Below are 21,165 nucleotides of genomic sequence, written 5' to 3' on the forward strand. Positions count from 1 at the left end.
CATCAGCTGTAACCCGTAAGCCATTGGCCACTAATATAACTGCTGTGGCTACGCTAGCAGAGGAATGGGGGCTAGCAAGAGCAGATTGCAGAGAGGTGGATGCCACCAGCGAGAATATAGTGATGACTCCCCTACTTATGGCTCCGTGGGTGTTCCTGTTTGGCCTTACTGTGTCCTGCGTTCTTATGTGGGGAGCGGGAGCTGAGACCCCACCGGATGCCCTGCACGACAAATGGTGCAGCGAGCAGGGTCCCCTGCATGACTACTATACTGCCATCATAATAAATTTTTGCTGGCTCCAGTATGAGTTACATAGATCTCTGAAGTGTTTATTGAGCTCCCATGTTTCAAAAATTCAGTGCAGGTGGAAATCCTTGCTGAAGTTGACAACATACCAGTGGAGCCTCTAGGTAATATTTGTTAATAATTTGTTAATGATCAGAGCTAAGTGAGGATGAACAAAGAAAACGCAAGTATTTGGACAAAGAATAGCAATGATTTTGTAACACAACTTTAAAAAACGAAATAAAGGAGACTAACTGAAAACAGACCAGAGACTGGAGAACCTAGTCCTATTTTCAGGACTGGCCACAGCGTTGAGGGAGACAAAAGCGAATGTTCTTTAAGGGATGGTAACTGAAGGAAGACTTGTAGTGAAACGTGGAGTGGTGGTTATTGTCACTATGTGCTATGATGGATTGGTTTCTGAAAGGACTTCTTTGTTTGTTAGGAGAAAATAAACATCTTGGGAAGAGTGAAAAACTACACTAGAGGGAGGTACAAAATACACATTGAGAGGAGAAAATTTTGGCCAATTTTGAGTACAAATTAGCTTTATACTTATAAACAATGTTAATATCAGGGACAGATTCATACAATTCTAGTGTTAGTTTCTAGTTTTTCCTCTGCAGACACATATTAAACTACAAATAACAGAGGTTTGGATTCACTATAACTTATGACCTGCCATTTTAAAGAATATCTCCAAATGTCAAAGATACGCTTGCAAATAGAGTTTTACAATAAAAATATTAAATGATATTGAACGTCAATTTGAGAAATGTATTCTCACCAATGCACCGAGGAGGCTCGGTCCACGTTCCCCTGATACACGTAACTGATCTATGTCCAATCATTGTGAATGCTTCTCTGCAATTGAACTCTACTGAAGCTCCATGGTGATAGGGAGCAGCAGGGGACACCACATAGCCGTGAGCAAGTTCAGGGACATCTCCACAGGTGCTGTCCTCCTCTGTGAACATTTCACAAACACATGTTAACCTTTAAATTCAAATTTATGTGCTTATGTGATGATAAACATTGCTGACTCTAGTGTAAATATTAATGTCTGTATACATTACCAATGCACATGGGCAAGGTTGTCCATTCTCCATCAAGACATTGAACTTTGTGAGAACCTTTCATCAGAAATCTAGGTTTGCAAACATACTCCACCACTTCGCCATGTTCATATTCTTCTTTAGGTGTGCTTTTAGCTGCCCCATTGGGGAGCTCAGGGCGTAGACCACACGATTTTACTTGCGCTACGGTAGAAATGTTGTGTAATTGATGGATAACTTTTCTATTTTACAACTTTAAGTATATTAAAATGATGAGATTTTTTTCTTTAATTTATTTTGCATTATACAATATAGCATTCTTAAACAAAGGAAAAAGGATGGAATGTACCCAGATTTGTCTCCCAGTTCCGTTACTTATACCAAACTACCTTATTGGAAGTGTTATATTAGTCCAAAAACCAAGTTTGGTATTCTAGATATTCTAAAAATATATGCAAACCAATTAATAAATATAAAATATTGTGTAACTTACAGCAATATTCATATTCCATGGAAACACTTCATCAAAACTTTTTTGAAAAAATACCATCATTTGAGGCAAGCATTTGATAAACTTTTAATTTTGATAAGCCATTCATGTAGCTGAGTTGACAATAAGTTGCTTGAATACTGATTAGGCACGTGCAGTGAAAACTGCAGTGACGCCCATGCTGATCAAAATGTTCAATATTAATGGGGAATGGTAGGCAAAAAAGAAATAATGAAAGCAGTCTGTCCACTGTCAGACACAATATATGTATCTACGGATTCTTTCAATACATGTTTCAAAAAAAAAAAGGATGATTAATTTCTTAAGTTAGGCAATCAGAGTTCTCTACTACCCAACACATGTTCTCCTCATGTATGTCTTTGGCTCAAGGCCCTGGATTACAGACACTCTGGAAGCCAACAGGAAACTAACAGAGAACAACAATGTGATAACCGATATTCTAATTCTTGCTTCAGCAACTTCAGATAAACATTTACCTTTACATGTTGGAGGATCAGGGGACCATCCAAAGTGGTAGCACTGAGATGAATCTGGTCCAACAATTTGAAGTCTGTTTCTGCAGGAGAATTTCAGCACGTCTCCGACTCTATATGTGTCTTTCCTTGGCTCAGCAATTACGTATTTTTCTATATCGGGAACTGTGCATTCTCTTTCTATAGAAAATGTCAGATAATTTAATGAGAATATATGATTAATCATTGCCAAAGTAAATTTTATTATGTCTTGGAAAAATAAGTTGCTGTGTGTTGCATATAGAGAGAGGCATCGGATAAATCCTCTCCCTTGAAAAGCATTACCTAGGTTTTATACTCCCTTTACATTCAGATCGGACTCATTGAAAAGCAATACATGTGTCCTGAAAATTTATTTGTAAAATTAACTTGTTTAACGTGGGTCTGATTTTGTCACTGACATTTATAAAATTTAATGCTATATTTTGTATTATCCAGGCATAAAACTATTCTCTCACAGGAAAAAACAAACAAATGGATGCTATAATTTTTAAATTATATGATTAAATAAAAATTGGTAGTTTTGTTTAATATAATTGGGGAAACGGAAGATACAGGATAGGCATTTCTAATATATTTCAGTTAGGGAAACATTAGAAGTTAATTAATGTTTTATAAGTTAATAAATCAAACTGAAAACTGGATGAAGAAACAAGTTCAAGGTCACGTAGCTAAGCATATTCTAGGTATCCTGAATGTTTATATAGTATACACTATCTATTCTTATTATACTTTTTATATATATGTGTTGGCTATTAATAAATTGTTAATGATTCTGATTCAAATTAGAAAGGTGTAAATTTATCTCTTAAAATTTTTAAAAGTTGTGAAATTTATGATATTGCTAAATATTATCAAAAAATGCATTTTTGAGGGGTGGTCGGATGGCTCAGGTGGTTAGAGTGTGAGCTCTGAGCAACAAGGTTGCCGGCAACTAACATTGAAAACAGCGACTGGACTTGGAGCTGAGCTGCACCCTCCACAACTAGATTGAAGGACAATGACTTGGAGCTGATGGGCCCTGGAGAAACACACTGTTCCCCAATATTACCCAATAAAAAATACATTTTTATTATTTGGAATCCTTCCATCTTGCTAATTAGTAGGTCAAATTAACACCTGGAATTTAAAAACTGGAATCATACCAAAAAGAAAATTCATATTACCTAAAAGTCAAGCATTAACACACAATCATCAAAGTAGATGTCAGGTAACTATTTTTTAAAATAATGATACCAAAAAAAAACCAAAAAAACGTGAGTAAATATTTTTTGTTTTTTAATATTGAGCTTTGAGCTTAGTTGAGGAGATCACAGCTGAGTCTGAATCACTGTGATTCCTCTCCTAAAATTCTATTCCAATATTCTATGAAGTTTACTTAGTTTTGCGTGTCTTTGTTTATGTATTTTGTGCTCATTTGATATAAGTATTCTATGTCATCATATTGCACAAAAATGCTGCCTTAACAATAACAAAATAATCTTCCCTGTTGGCTATTTCCAGCTGTTATATTTATTTAGAGACAATGACTTAAGAAATGTGATTGAAGAGTATGAATGAGTATACGCTGAATTAGAGACGTTTATCTCTTTCCAAGAGTCAAAATTTTAAATCCTAGCACTGATAGTTGGAAATGTAGGCATGGCTTTTTGATTCTGAAGTGTATATTTATTTATGCTTGCTGTAAACACTGTTTGGTTTAAGTAGTTTGTGAGAAAAACCATTCCCCTTTGGGACCCTCTCCCCAAAGGAGAAGCCTTGTAGGACATTTAAAGTAAACTCAGATATCAGCCAATCAGTGTGCAATGATTGAGGAATGATGTTTGAAAAGAATACAAAGCTGTCATTTGTTTATTCAATACTTGGGAGCCTTACACCATGCTGGCGTGTACCTACCGGTGTGTCACAAGGTCATAATTGCCATGAAATTTTCAATAGAAGCAATATTGGCCACATCGGCTTCTCTGTACCACTGCCTCTGTCGTTTCAGCTCCCTCTCCTTCATGTTTTCCTGCCCTGTCCAGTGACATTGGAAAGACCCTGAGAATTACGTATTTTGTGTTCTTTTTAAAGCAGGTCTCTGTAAAAGTTTCCAGCTTCATACTTATAACTCCAGAAAGAAATTCATGATCATCTTAAAAATTCCCCCTTCTACTCAGGATAAAATCCAAACTCTTTATGATCCATCTTTTCCCTACACTTTTAATGTCATCTTATATCTCTCTCCCCCTATGCAGCTAGACTCCAGGCCTTATGGTCTTTAAATATTTTTAAATAGGTCAAGTTCTTTCCTCTCTTGCTGTTGCACAGATCTTTATTTCTATCCTGACTGGTTTTCAATCTTTCTGCGCATGGATGCCTTCATACATGAAATAGAGCCTTCAGTCTCCTCCTAGTTTCTAAATTCTTGGACTCTTTTGTTTCTTTGAACACAGCCAATAAAAATATATTAGAAATATTTTTATCATTTGGTAAATTACTTGACTTAATTCACTGTTTTTTTTTAATCCTGGAATGAAAGCTCTCAAAAGGCAGGCTTTTTTCACCATTTGGATTTTTCACCATTGTCTCTTAGCCTATTTCTAGGTGTTTGCTGACAGCCTGAATGAAGCACATTTAACTGGGCCCAAAGCAGAACTAAGTGTGTCTGCGCCATCTCGATAATAAACTGTGTGTGTTTATTAAACAAAACAAATCTATTCCCTTTAGTGCACAGTTTCCTATGGCAATACTCTCAATGTTTTACTCCCCGACCCTCTTTATTCTTGAAAGAGTTATGCCTACATGCAGTTTTAAGTGGCTCGCTAATCCTTTTCTTCAGCAGATTCTAAATAGGCTCTGCTCCATTTATTCCATCAAAAACTGTTTCTGTTACACTTATTGTCGGCTTCTATGCAGCCAAATGCACCACAGTTTCACAGTCCTCTAACTGCACATATTAGCTGAATTAGGACCATTTCCCACAATAACTATGATAATAATGTAACTAGATTACAATGCCCATGAGTTTATTGTCCAGCAAGCACTGTGGCCAGAGCTCCGTACAGAAAATTTAGGCGAATAACCCCAACTTCCTTTGAAACACTAAGAGATTTGTCATAATGGAACATTGTACACCTAAGCAAGAGTGAACGAAGCTTAAAACTGGCTTGGCAGTTGCCCTGTGATACATGCTGAGCCAATGGTGGAATGGAATTAGAAGCCGTCCAAGCTGACTCCATAGGATTCACTATTAACCCCCCTATTATACTTCCTTTGCCTTAATCAATTTTTCTCTTCACATCTATGACAACACTCACTCCAACTTCCTTTTCTCTTGTTTCTGAGTTTCCTTTCTTCTTCTGTCTGACCTCTAACTGCTGGAATGCTGTAGGGCTCAGTCCTGAGTTCTCTTCCTTTTTTTACTCTGTATTCTCTTCCCACATGATGTCGCAGTCTACATGGTGATAATCTCACAGGTATGTATCTCGGGCTACACCAATACATTCAACTCTAGTTTACAATTCAATCTTGATTGTCCTTGACAGTTTAGCCACCACGTGCCCAAGTCAAAAGTTGACACGTTCCCCTCAAAGCGCTCTTCACCTTCCCTCACCACCTTACAAAAAGGCATTTCCATTCACTTTCTTGCTTATGAAAACAATAGAAAAACAAATATGCGAGTCCCTCGATTATTACTCCATCGTACACTCAACATCGAGTAACATGTATGTTTTCTACCACCAAAATTTATCCCAAATCTGTTCTCTGCTTTACATCTCCTCAGCCATCACCCTATCCAAATCTCCACCTAAAATTCTCCCAACTCTTAAGTAGAATCAGCTCAGCACAATATTTCCCAAATATTGTTTTGTTTTCAAAGCTGTGCACATACTGTTTCCTGAGTTGGAATACTCTACATCCACTCAGTTTTCTACAGATGGAAGTTCTATTTCTAACTCTGGTAGACAGACAGCTGATTGGCAAACATAAATGATAGGCATGTAATAGTCCACAAACCTTGTCAAAGTCAAAAATAAACAGCTCTTCGGGACCTGCAAAAATTAACACTCAAGGAGGGAGGTGTAAAGCCGAAATTCAGGACCGAAAGTCTGAGGAAGTTGTAGGAAACTGTAATTTTGGGAATGAGTGCCCATTTTTAGACAACACAACAGCTTACATTTAGAATAACAAAAACAATTATACTTTTCCCACAAATCTATGATATATATGGACCATAGGAAACATTACATTAATGTACTGGGTTAAATAGATTTTTATCTTTGGGCTTCAAAACACCATCTCACCCAGTTTAATTCAGGAGACACCTTGATTTTAATCATTGTTCCTTAAAAATGATGACTCTGGATGGTGAACACACAATGGGATTTATAGATGATGTAATACAGAATTGTACACCTGAAATCTATGTAAATTTACTAACAATTGTCACTCCAATAAATTTAATAAATAAAAAAAACAAAAAAACCCAGAAAAACCAAAAAAAATGACTTTATATAATTCCATTTTGTTAAAAAATGAAACATTTTAAATACATTTTGTTAATTTTGGTAACCCTGAAATAAGAATACCTGAAAACAGTACTTACCATGACATGTGGGTGTGTCAGACCAACCATTGTCACCACATACTATGGTACCACTGGTGTGTCCATTTCCATTTTTATATCCATCATGGCATATATAGTCCAACCTTTCGTTGACCTTAAACCACGTTCGATGACCTATGGCTCTGGCATTCTCAAATACGGGCACATCACAATATTCTAATGCATAATAGAATCGAGGATTTCATTTCTAATATTATTTAATGTACAGTCTTATTGAGCAAGGAAAAAAGCTTTACCAATTACTATGTGCTAATAAATTATGTATCATATAAAAGTAATCTAAGAATACTAGTGATAAATCATTGTTTTAACATAGCTACTCAAAATGAAAATGTTTGTTTGTATAAAGCTGTTTTCTTCTCACTTAACATGGAAAATTTGTTTTAAGAACATTTTCCTCAATTAAATGATACTCAGGTATTTATTCTATGCTAGCAATAAAACAGGCCATTACAGATGTGTCATACTTTTTTTCCCCGCGAAGCAGAAGAGTATTTTGTGTGCCACGATTATTAGCAGTTGTAACACATATGCCAAAAAGTTTGATTCGTTGAACAAAAAGATTAATTTTCAACAATAAGACTAAATTTTGAAATATTCTCAAAATTCTACTTTAAACATACAAATTTTTAAAACTTGCATGCTAACTTTCCTTTTCCAAATATTTTCCTAATGGCTGTGTATTCTTTTATACTTCAAGAGTGAATGTACTAAGAGTTTCATGTTTATAATTAGTATAAGATAGTAAAATGCTAAAAACTAGTCTAAAATTTCACTAACCCTATACTAGAGTGATGTTAATAAAGGTTTAGATAATTTACTTCACATTTTATAATGTGTTAACGTAGCCAGCTAGCATAAAGCTTTAAACAAAGTAAAGCTAAAATATATTAGAAAACAATTATAATAGATATTTTCTCTTCCCTAATAAGAGTTTATAATGGATAACTGATCACTATTTAGTACAAAGTGAGTTTGATATGGAGACATTTTTTATCCTCTTTCTCTTGGATAATACCCATTAGTAAGCAAAAAAAAATATTAAAAGGAAGAAATGAAATACATATTGTAAAAGAGGACAATTTAAATATCCACCTAAAGTGAGTCACACATCTCACTGCACAGCTTTGGGATAATAACATGACCTGAGCCGACAGCTCTTAGAAAATCTCCATGAACTTCAGGGCCATGGTTCGGGGACCCTGCTCAGCACAGAGCGATCTGTTCCGTCTGGAAGCGCTTCTCTGTCTCCCTAACGAGGTGTCTGTGTAGGTTTTCTAAAGGAAATCAGTTTTCAGAAGAGCACCCAGGCTTCGATATCTGACATACGAATTCCACAGGTGACATACTCCAGCATATAAATTACACAGGTGACAATATTCCAACATGATGCCCTGTGAACCCATACTTTCCCTGAAAAACATAACTTTTATGTCTAGGAACAAACACTCGGACATAAAAGTCTGATTACCTAAAAACAGGTACAACAGGCAAAAAGGTCTCAGCTAAAAATAAATGGGCTTACACTGGCAGCCACAAAAGGCTCCTAACTAGTTACTAAGTCACAGGATGCTGCACAGTGGAAAGAACTTAAACTGAAAGATGGACTGAATTCCACCCTACTAGCAATTAATCTTAACAGGCATAATATTATTTAAGTTTCTCAACATTCTGTATCTCTTCAAATGCAACCACCTCAGCCTACTCCCCACCACAGACAAAAATAATTCAGATAAAGGAAACTTTTGTACACTGGTCACCAGGACAATGAACACTAACATTGTGAATGACTTACTAATGCATGTGGGCTGAGCCGACCATCCAGTTTCCTGACATGTAATCGACCCTGTGGTTTGACCATCTGTCGTCACATATCCTTGTTTACACTTATATTGTACTCGTTTATGTAGAGGATATGTAGGATCAGATTCAGAAATAAATCCATTTGGAATTTCCAGGTCCGATTTTGAACATGTTTCTAAAAGGCAGGGAGCATAGAAAATATAAGCATGTATTCAATAAACATTTTCACAAGGACTCAAACAACATAACCATATAGAAACTACGGAGCCATTTGTACATGAAAACCTGGAAAAACTTAATCAAGGTCTTGAGTCAGAGAAGATTGGCTATTGGTTTCCAAAGGTATTACAACAAGATACTTAATTAAAAATTATTTAGGAGCAAAGCAAGATTTAAAATACTCAGAATCCCTTCCAAGAAATTACTAGAAACCTGTGTATCTAATGGACCTGGAATCCTCCAGCTGCCCAGAGTTCTCCTAGCAATGGGTCCTTTCGTGCATTTTGCTTGAAACATTCTGAGGCTAGAGCTTACGTGTTCTCATCACAAGGAAAAAAGTAACTATGTGAGCTGACGGATATGGTAATTAGGGTGATCATGGTGATTATTTCACAACGTATATCAAATAGCAAGCTGTGCACCTTAAACATACGCAATTCCTATTGGGCAGTTATACCCCATTAAAGTGGAAAAAATCAAATTGCAGAAAATAAAAATATGAGCAGAACTGAAATAGAAACAAACACTAGAGAGAATGGACATAGTTAAGGTGGTTCATTGAAGAAATTTACCAAACTGATAAATACCAGGCAAGAAGAGTTGAGAAATAGTAAGTTCCAGCCATAAACAATGAGGAAACTGAATTAAATATATGAAAATCAACTTGTGAGACTTGGGGAAACACCCAGGGCCTAATGACAATTCTGGAAGGATAGAGGCAAATGTGTGAGCTCTACCCTCAAAGTAACTTTATTTGGTTTTTTTTTTTCCAGACTACAACAGTAGAGGAGACAACCCTTGGCATATCAGAGTATGTTAATTGTACTTAGTAAAGTACACAAAAGTCCATGGTCTCACAGAAGTGGACATCACTAGAACTTGAACGTAGAGAACCAGAGGAAGAAACTATGGACTGTAACATAGAGCTCAACGGATCTGCACAGAAATCACTAGAGTCTTAGGCAGAACATATCACACTACAGTGTAGGGCACAACCCCATGAGAATGGGTAACTGCCAGAGGACGAATCCCACAAATTCAAAGATTTCCAGAGCACACACAACCCTGGAAAACAGTCCGATGTGATCAGAGTGGAACGACCTCTTTAAACACCATCCTTAGTACAGAGACCACAAGAGGCCTCACTCATCCGCATTCTGAATAAACTCGTCCTTGAGTAAAGCTCCCAGACCAGCTGTAGTAAAGTTTAGTTTAGAGCCTTGAAGGGTCAAGTTGACGCATTACCCACTTAGCCTTCCAGAATGACATGAAAGCCAGCATCCCCAACCCCCCAAGACCTGCGTCTAGGGGAGGGAACTCAGGTGGCGGCCTGTCCCTCTTGCTTCTTCATGGCCTCTGCTCTTGGACGCTTTTCCTGTGATGCTGTGCTGAAACTTCTCTGCTAGATCCCCGAGCTCACAGGGAAGCTCTATCCATGGAGACTGTCACCTTGGGTGCCCTTTGTGCCGGGGACCATAGAAACCGTGACTGAGCCCCAGGCTGATGGCACGTGATTCCTACACGGACCCACTTTGTCGTCTTGTGCTGTGATATTGACTAAGGTCTATCAGTAAGCTCATTTATTTCTCAACATACGCATCCGGAGTTCAGCGTATCCACTCACACACTTGGAAGGATAAAAGCAAACAGGTGCACTGGCAGAAGAAGAAGCTGCCATGAACATTTTGCCAGTTATTGCGGGTGAGTCTTAGAAAATCACAGACATCCTGGGATCTCAGACAAGTTTACTTACTGACAATGCACGTGGGAGGAGGGGACCAGCCATTCTCCGTACATGTCACTGATGTCTGCTGATCGGGAAGGCTGTAGCCGTGATAACATTCAACTCTTACAGTATCACCCTGGAAATAATCTTTAAGATAGTCTTCATAACGTGGGATATATCCATTTACCACATACCTGAAGAGACATCTTCCTAAGAATTACAAAATGATGAATAAAAACTCATAAATTTGTTCAAGACGTTAAATTAAAAAGTTATTTTTACAATATTTAATTTAGAATGCAAAAGCATCCAACTATAACATATAGCATAAGAAAAACTAAGGTACTGCCAAATGTTTCTTAAATAGAAAAATCTATACTCATATCACTTATTTGTAGTTTTATAATTAAAATGTGTAAATGAAATAGGTATTCTCGTCAAGTCTCTATTTTTATCTCTGATGTTTTATTAATGAAGACTCCTCATAAAAGGGGAACCTATATTGGTCACTTGCTCATAGAACTTGACCTTGTTTTCCTCACACAATACTTACTTGTTTTCTCCTGTGCGCTTTTCACTTCTGCTCTTAGAAATATTTACACACGCACTATTATAAAGAGGTGTACGTACTGCGGCAGGGCACTGCTGGCGACCATCCTTCTGGTGTGCAAGTAATGCGACCCCAGTATGATCCTGAGTGAGTCACAAAGCTGTCATTACAGGAATAGTGATACCACTTTCCTACAGCTGCTGGGAAGTACGGTTTGTATCTATTTTCATTATATAGGCTTCCATGTTTTATTTCAGGAAAAGCACAGGGTTGAACTGGCAATAAAAACAAACAAAGCAAAAATAAAGTATGAATAATGTTTTGCTTTAATAAAAATCCATTGAAAGACAAATTATTTCACTGATGAGTCACATTTTTTCATTAACATAATTACACTCATTGCATTAGATTTCTAGGACAGCAAAAGTTATAAATTCAGATGACGTAATAAGACTTGTTTTGTGATCATTTCACAATATGTACAAATATTGAATCATCATTTTTTGCTCCTGAAACTAATACAATGTTATATGTCAATATTATCTAAGTAAGTAAGTAAGTAAGTAAATAAATAAATAAATAATCCTTTCACTCAAATTGTTCTGCACGTGGAGGTCTGATTCAGGTGATAATAGCCACCTCTTCAAGGGTATCAGACTTTCAAAATTCATCTGGGCTTGGGCCCTGAGACAACACTAAGGCCACTGACCTATTACTAGTGTCATTATACTTTTTGATTCATGGAATATCCAGCTTAAGTGTGGACCACCTTTACAATGAACTGTGATGGATAAAGAAAAGAAATATGATTGTTGGGACAGAAAACACTTGAAAGGGGCTAAAGAAACATCCCTGGAAATAAAATACCCCATTGAATTAAGTGGCATTTTGTGACAGGTGATGGCTTTACAAAGTTCCAGTATCTTTAATCTCCTCCCGCCTAATTGCCTCCCTCCCCACCTCGTACCTGTACTGGACTCAGTGACTCTTTTCTAGACCACGTATGGCTGAGGGGACAGTGTGTGACCAGGTACGAGAGGTGTGGAGGCTTCCTCCTCTCTCTCAGATCACTGTCTCTGGGGAATTGAGCCACCAATCAAGCCTCCTATGGAGACCCGTGTGTTTAGGCCCTGAGGCTGCTGCCAAAAGCCCCGGGAGGGAGCTGTCTTGGCAGCCGCCCTCCAGGATGGCCGCTGAGGGCCTTGTCCTGACTCAAGAGCCTGAGTCTGACCTTGGCAGCTAAGCCACTCCCAAACCCCAGACCCAGGGGACTCTGAGGTGATGGATACAGAAGTCGTTCTTCTGGGGGAGCTGGGGTGTGGGGAGCATTTAAGGGGGACCTCTGGAAGCTTTCTTGAGGCGTTACTGTTGGTAGCGAAGGAAACACACCAATTAAATAATATGCAAAACCCCACATGCAACAAATTATGAAATTAATAATGTACAGTGATGCATATTTTACTCATATCTGGTATTTAATGAGACGCTATAAAGGTCATGAGAGTGTTCAGTTAGGAGAACTGGAAAATGAGAGGACGGGATTATAAACTAAAATGACAGACAGAAAATCATAATGAAGAATTCGTAAATGTAATGATAGAAGTGATTTTTTTTTAAACTTCCAAATTTTCAACATTTGTCCATGATCTCAGAAAACAAATTAAAATGTATTGGGATTACAATGGAAATTAAGAATATATTCCATTTCTATTAACGGCAATATGTCTATTGCATATAGCTAATTTTGTTAAATATTAATAATTGATAGCGACATTAATGACCTTTAAGAGCTTTATATATTAAAACACAGTAAACTGAATATATTTAAAATGTAGGATTTGATGAGTTTTGACATAAGAACCCGTAAAATCATTGCCATAGGTAAGATCATGAAGAATTCCATCGTTCTCCAAAGTTTCCTGTGCTACAAATAAGAATCCCCCAAACACTTTGGAGTTATATTCAAGCTTTTCTGCAAAACATTTTCATGTCAAGTTTTCATGAACCTATTCAACATGACTCCCTAATCAATAGGACTGGCTGTTCAGGCTGTGGAACTCAGAAGACAGAAAATTGATTTTGATTTCCCCTTAGGTGAATAGGTGATAATTATCCCACCTCTAATAAAACAGATTATTTGTACCAGTTGATTCATTTAAAAAATAAAGACAAATGAAAGAGGTAAGTTACACTTAAAAAGGAACTTGAATATTGAAGTAGTTCCAACTTACCTTCTGCGTGAGCCCCCAAGGACACCCCCAAGGTGAGGATGACATTGATCATCAGCAGCATGTTCGCTCTTCCCAATGGAGTCCCAGGACAAGTTCCAGTCGTGCTGTGTGGGGCTGAAGTCTGCTGCACAAGCAGGCATCAAGTGTGATTCTGAATTTAAGGGCTCTGCCAGAAAGCTACTTTATCGAGGTCACTGTAAATATCAAAGTTCGATGAGTTTTACCAAAGGCCTAAATCCCCATTAATGATCAACTACTCTTGTGACTGCCAAGATGTCTCCTGTAAGTGTTCATCCAACTACCAAAAAGTTCAACAATGAATGTATAAAATAAATGCTAAAGGCATGGTACTAATGTAAACGAATGGAGGTAAGGACCCTGAAGAATAGATGGGACGAATAGTACCAATTGGTAAAAATGGTGTAAATTAATCCGCCAGTACTAAATATTGATATAAGTTTAACAGGCCAATAATAAATAAGATAAAATAGAATTGGATTAAAGGAAGGAAAGGAAAACCCAATTATATGCTGTTTCCAAAGGGAGCCATTAAAATGTAAAAACATGACACGTTGAAAGCAAAATGTTGAAAAATGTAAACCTTGTATGAACTCAGCAAACAAAAGGAGGAGTGGTTATGGTAACACCAGATAAAACAAAATTCAAAAGACACTTACCAGAGAATAATGAAAAGCATTTGATAATGATAATGATAATAATAATAATGATAATAATAATAAATTAATCCAGGTGATATCAAATTCACAAAGGGAAGGGTAAAAAAGGCATGAAAATGGGAAGGAAAGATTTAGTATGAATTTGTCATTTAGAAAAACTTTAAGGCTTCCACAAAAAAGATCAACTAGAGCTAACACACAAAAGGATTTTCTTTATATTGGGAACAAACTTTGGAAAATGAAACTTAAAACAATATTATTTTTTATAACTATGAAAAAACTTAAAATATCAAGGAATAAATTCAACAAAATATTTGTAACATGTCCACTATGAAAATTGAGAAACATTGCTGAGAAAAAATTTGAAATGCAAGTGAAAGAAGAAGTTCATAATGTTTATGGATTGAACACTTACCTTCATTAAGATGACACATTCTCCCCAATCAATTTATGCTTTGAATGTGACCCAAGAAAAATTCTCTTATTTAACCAAAAAAACAATTGACATCATTCAAAAATTCATGTGGAAATTCATCCTGAAAAAACAAAATGGAGTACTTCTAATTCAGGATATCTAGATTTGTAATAAAGTTATTGTATTTATCATGATGTGGAACTGTCATAAAGATAAGCAAGTTTTCTGGGGAAATCAGTGACACCAGACATACACACCCACACACATCATTCAGTGGGGAAAGTTTTTTCCAGTAAATGGTGAGGTAACAGTTGGATTTGGGTAAACAAAATGAAACGTTGGCCTATGTCAAGTCTTCAGTCTGGGCTAAGGTCCAGTAGAGGCCAAAGCTCCCAAATCCTTAAGGCCCACAGGTCTGTGACTCACCCACAGGGGACGGGGGAAGGCTCCAAACACCATTCATTTCCAGCACTGACTCTGCAGCACCCTGGGATCGGCTGGGTCATGTGGCCCAAGTGGCAGAGCCTCTTGCATGGCGGCCTGGACCTGTGACAAAGCCTCCTCTTGTTTTGTGCCTCACTCGCACCAGTAGCTTCTGGGGACCATTAATACATGAGCTAGAGGAGCATCTTCAAATGAGGGCTATGTTGCCTCCCAAATCTTAGGAGACCCACTACGGGTCGCACTTTGGATTTTTAGGTTGTGGGGAAGTGTGTGTGTGTGTGTGTATGTGTGTGTGTGTGTGTGTATGTGTGAGTGTGTGTGTGTGTGTGTGTGTTTAAGCTAAAAGGGCTATCCCAACATACCCCAAGTATATATCTATACCCACAAGTATAGAGAAAGCAGCATTTGCCAGACGAAAAGCTGCACATCAGCATGTCCTAAGATATTACAGGGACTGTTTCCACTTGCTCAATCAATGAAACAACATTAGGTAAACAGGTTGCATTTGATACAGCTGATTACCCTTACAGTCATCCACTGTTATCTCCAACATGTATCTGTTTGCTGCACAAGCCACATAGGCAAGTTGATGGGGATTTAGTAGGAACCATGCCTCCTCCCCGAAACTTTCCAGTCCTTGAAATCCATCAGCAGGCGTCAAAGTATTGATTTTACTTTATTATTTATTTCTGTTGGAGGCAGTTCTGTTGGCTTCGTTTGGATTTTTCCTTCATAATTCCCCTCATTCCACAATTACAGGAACCAATGCGTTGACTCTTCCTGTTGCTCAGAAACATACAAAGAACATCTGAGAAAAACAGTGCAATACTCTTTCTGAAGAATGCAAATGTACACTGGTCCAAAAAGAAAAGCAGCGGAAGTCTCAGCGGCATTGTCAATAATTCTTAAGTTCATAAACACATTTGTCCATACTACGAATTTACTGAGAAAGTTTTCACAAATGCCTTTCTTCTTTATTTCAAAGGAAAAGAACTCAGAATCGAACTTCTTATAATACTATCTCTTTAGAAAACTGGTAAGTAGAAAATGTCATGTGTGCTTGAAGAAACACAGGCCCACGTTGATAATTCTTGGGGGACAGCCATAGCTTTGGGGTTTTGAGTATCATGATTTCTATATAATTGTTATCCTTTCCAGATCCTTGAAGCTCTGCTCAAGTTTTTATTTCTTTGTTTTTTTTGAGAGATACAGACCCTGATGGGATTTGACGTGTCCAAATCTAGATGACTCCCTCACTGACACAGGGTTTCATTTCCTTGTTACTGAGGTATCACATGGGGACATGAAGTATAGACCTGGATGGCTGCAAGGTCTCCTGATCCAATCCGACAGGAAATGCTGTATTTTATACCCTTAAACTTTCAACAAGTCTGAGATAACTTTTGCCAAAAAGACTGATTAGTTTCCTGTTAAGATGAACTTCTGAATTAAAGACCACAAGTGATATTCATCCAAGCAGAGCACACAATGCAAAGACACATAGCTTTTATTTTGATTTCGACAAGTTCTTTCTAAGGTTCCTAGAGACAGAGAACAATAGCCACAAAAGCTCTAAAAACAAGGAGACACTTAGGTGACAGCTAGCCCCACTGCATATTATATTTAAGAAGCCTTTACAATGGTACAGTTGGTGCTGCCCCCAGAGTAGACAGATAGAAAGTGGATTATTGTAGAAAGTATAGAAAGGGAAACACACACAAAGAAACTGTTATGTGATATAAGTCATAATTCAAACGACTAGCACAAGACAACGTTTTTAATACTCTTAGATAACTGGAGAATCATTCTGAAAAATAAAATTCATACTGCCACACTCTATTTAGTTGTAGAGATCTCCATATAAGAAAAGAAACCCCCCACATTCAGCACAAAATCTATGGGCACATTTGTTAAGAACAGAATGTTTAAAACTATGACTCAGAACTGGAATAAATAAAATAAGTAGTAATTATAAGAGCATATCTTTCAACAATGTCTGCCTAGAAAAATTAACATGAACTCAAAAGCCAAATAACAACTTGGAAAATATATGTAAAACCTATCACAGAAATGTGAAAAGTGATAATCTTATGAATTCTAAACAAGGAACAATAATAGAAAAAGGGGACCAGTATCTTAAATAGAAAATTAAGAGAAAAAAATCCAAGCAAATGGTCATTAGATATCTTAAATGCAAATAACCACATTTACAATAATGAAATACACATTAAAACGATACAGCGATACCATTTATTATCTACAAACAGAAAAAAAATATCTAAAAGGCTGACAACTTCCTCAGTTGGCAAGACCAAAAAAAGGAGGCTGGTTAGGATTATAGAGAATAAGATACAGACCTCTATGGAAAAGAAGTAGACATACCTATGAAATGGCCTGGCGATCCATTCATTTTACTTCTAGCAGTTTATCTTAACAGTATGCCCACCTGAGAAGATTCATCACAGCAGTCATTATCATAAGAGGAAAATAGCAGAAGGCTCAGTGAGATACATTCTCAACGGAAACAGCAAGGGATTGATAAATCAGAAACTGATGAAATTATACCTTTATTAAATGAGGGAACTATGATGGAAGTAAGACCATCCTGCATAGAACATTCTCGTATCACTTCAACTTTTAAAACATGTTGGTGTTCTTCATAAACAAACAAACAAAAGCAAAGGTCAAACTAAAAGAGGAAGCAGCAAAATCAATAATTGAAAAATATACTAATACAACCACATGTAGAACTCCATTAATTTGCTTAGCGAGCCAACCAACAATAAGAATTAGTTCAAGTCACTTTTGAGGAGAGTACTGACACCGAGTGTCACACATCCTGGGGCAAAATAAATGCAAGGCTATTTTAACCTTCACTCAGTAGTTTAGCTGCTCATAGTAATGTTTGCATTAATTTTGACGTTATCTTCATGAAAATTGAAATGTAAGAATAGAGAAGTAAAGAGGAAGAGAAAATGTATTTCAGAGTTGTTTTTTAATGCTGCATTATGAAACTTGAACTGTAAAATCCAATAGGCACTATGAATTTTAAATTTCATTTCTACTTCAAAGATCTGACAACTGGAAGACCGTAGAAGTAAAGACGTTTCAACACTATTGAACACCCCCATCCAGCACCACTAGCCCAAAATTCTTGGGTTCTAAACATTATTCTTCAAATAAACCTCTGAAAAAACCTCAAAACTCCCCCAAACCAGAAATTCTTGAAAAGTTATATGATTATGGGTGTTGGCCAGGATAAGTGTACAGTGAGCCTGGAATATGGTGTTGTGCTAAAAGGAAGAGAAATGCTGAAAGACTAATGGGGATATATTAAAAGCAACGAGAAGCCAGTTCAAGAAGCACCCATTAGCTAAATTAGGGATAATCTGAGCTTCCAACAGAATAATGAATGTAATTGATTGTGACAAATGGAACAAATGAAACTTTACGAATCCATTTTGGCGCACACAAAATTTTAAAATTAGAAACTCTTTACGCTTATTATGGAAGGTCTTTCCTATAACTCCTTACTCCAAATAAACAAACAAACAAATAAGTAAAATAAAATAAAACAAAATAAAATAGAAAGGAAAAGGGCAAAACATAAAGGTTTACCATAGCTTTTTAGGTGAAACTTTAAGTGGAGTCGGTAAATTCACATTCATCTTTATACAAGAGTGACATTTTATAAACACAGAAAAAAATGATAGAATTGATCTTAAAAAGTGAGCATTTTGTAGCCAACAGTGTAATAATTGATTATAGGCAGGTGTCATAGATGCCACGACTCTCAGGTGAAAGGTTTTGCAGACACAGTATACGTACAAATGTTAACGTCAGTAGCAAAGAACTTGCCAATTGTAGCAATGTTCCTTTACACGTGAGAATCCTGGCTGTCACCACTAACACAGATTTGCATAAATTGGCTCCTTGGTGACAGCCAGTTTTCTCATTTTAGGAATGCCACTTGATTTGATGCCACAGGAAGTAACAAGGTATCACTGCAAATTATTTTTAGGTTATTTATGTATTAATTTTCAACTTAAAGTTTACATCTTTTCCTAGAAATTAAAAATGTTTAGTAAACTGATTTTAATTAATTGTGTGTTAGAAATGTATGAACATAGAAATCATATTTTGGACACTTGTGTTTGAATCTTTCCAAAACCGTTTATACCAGAAAAATTATGAAAATGTTATTAGGTTCTTTGTAGTTCTTGACAGATATTACCTTACTTTCTGTATATGTTTATTTAAAATTGACATAGTCCTGTGCTTCAAAAGTGATATATGTTAAGGAGAGGAAAAGGTGAAAATCCAGGTAAACATATAGGAATGGAACACCAATTCTTACCCCGATTTTCTTTAAATTCAGCTACAGTTCTGGTGTTTTATTGTACTTCCTGCCAATCTTTGTTCTATGTACAGTTATTCATCATCCAAAGCATATTGTGTGGATGTGGGTATATGTTTACACTTGGTATTGTATTTTGATCACTTTTCACATCAGTTTAATAATAGTTATGCACCCAATGAGATTCTAATTCTTTTTTATGATTTGTGTGAATTATTATGTGGGTAAATGGCCATCTTGTACATCATTTTTTTCATCATTTTGGGGTATATTTAGCTATTGAGAGACAAGCAAAACTTAGTAATAAGCTCCTACATCTTATGGCTAACACAGGTATGACGTAGTTTGATTTTTACGTGTTTGTGCAGTGATATTATTTGGCAGATGGAGACAAGCCTTTATTTCCATTTCCTCTGGTATAAGAGCCTCAGAACGGTTCCTCAAGAAATTACGAATAGAATTACCATATGACCCAGCAATCGCTCTCCTGGGTATCTACCCCAAAAATATAAAAGCATTTCTCTACAGAGACACGTGTACTCCAATGTTCATTGCAGCTTTGTTTACGGTGGCCAAGACATGGAAACAACCAAAATGTCCTTCGATAGATGAATGGATAAAGAAGTTGTGGTACATATACACAATGGAATACTATTCGGCGTTAAGGAAAGATGATATAGGAGCATTTGTGACAACATGGATGGATCTCGAGAGAATAATGCTAAGTGAAATAAGTCAGACAGAAAAAGCAGAGAACCCTATGATTTCACTGATATGTGGTATATAAACCAAAAAGAACAAGACAAACAAATGAGAAACAAAAACTCATAGACACAGACAATAATTTAGTGGTTACCAGAGGGTAAGGGGGGTGGGGGGTGGGTGATGAGGGTAAAGGGGATCAAATATATGGTGATGGAAGGAGAACTGACTCTGGGTGGTGAACACACAATGGGATTTATAGACGATGTAATACAGAATTGTACACCTGAAATCTATGTAAATTTACTAACAATTGTCACCCCAATAAAATTAATTAAAAAAAAAAAAAAAAAAAAAAAAAAAAAAAAAAAGAGCCTCAGAACACCTCCGAAGTTATGGAGGAAGCTCTGAGAGAGTTTGGAGAATGGTGGATAGAGGCAGGCTCTCAAGTGCCTGCATCTAATTTCTGCCCGTAGATGTTTTATGAATAAACACACAGGTTTTTGGTTTGTCACATTTTTATGAGATGCTTTTAAGAAGTGATAGATTGGTCTCTCAGATTACATGACATCTTCCATATAATATTTACACAAATTCTGATTTATGAATAAAACATTTCTGATTTTTCAATGCTTGAAACAAATTGAGAAGAATTGGAAAAATAATAAAAATTCTAAATAAGTGTGCATGTTATAATTTCATGACTTTGTTCTATCTTCATCTTTTCACACAAGTGGGATACTCCAATTTCCCTTCCTGACAGCGTGCTCGAAATGCAGACTTTGGTGACTCTTCACGATACCCACTTTTACACATAAATTCAACAATATCATCTGATTTAGAATAAAGTTTTTTCTTGTAAGTCCATTTCAACTGTATATTATATTTTTCCATAGTTTCTTCTGATATCACACATGCATCTGAAGGTGAAAAAAAGTGAACATAGAACATTAAATAGCATACAAACATTTTCCGCAGATTTTCAGACTTTCAGATAGAAATCCTCTGTATTTGGCAAAAAATTCCTTCTCAAAACCTTTTTCAAACAAACTTACTGAAAATCCATCAT

At 36.5% G+C, this 21,165-nt stretch overlaps 1 protein-coding gene across 1 annotated transcript in view; it reads right to left on the reverse strand.

Moving 5' to 3' along the window:
- The window catches only part of CFH (complement factor H), an 84,294-nt gene that overhangs the window by 10,909 nt on the left and 52,220 nt on the right, over positions 1-21,165 (reverse strand). The window contains exons 22-30 of the mRNA XM_081039178.1: positions 20,826-21,016; positions 13,502-13,625; positions 11,351-11,545; positions 10,748-10,930; positions 8,768-8,950; positions 6,952-7,128; positions 2,328-2,504; positions 1,362-1,544; positions 1,073-1,252 (exon numbers count right to left, since the gene is read on the reverse strand). Coding sequence (XP_080895304.1) covers positions 1,073-1,252; positions 1,362-1,544; positions 2,328-2,504; positions 6,952-7,128; positions 8,768-8,950; positions 10,748-10,930; positions 11,351-11,545; positions 13,502-13,625; positions 20,826-21,016 — 1,593 coding nt within the window. The remainder of the gene's footprint in view (positions 1-1,072; positions 1,253-1,361; positions 1,545-2,327; positions 2,505-6,951; positions 7,129-8,767; positions 8,951-10,747; positions 10,931-11,350; positions 11,546-13,501; positions 13,626-20,825; positions 21,017-21,165) is intronic.

Source organism: Rhinolophus hipposideros (genome assembly GCF_964194185.1).
Source record: "Rhinolophus hipposideros genome assembly, chromosome: 26".
NCBI classification, from domain to species: domain Eukaryota; kingdom Metazoa; phylum Chordata; class Mammalia; order Chiroptera; family Rhinolophidae; genus Rhinolophus; species Rhinolophus hipposideros.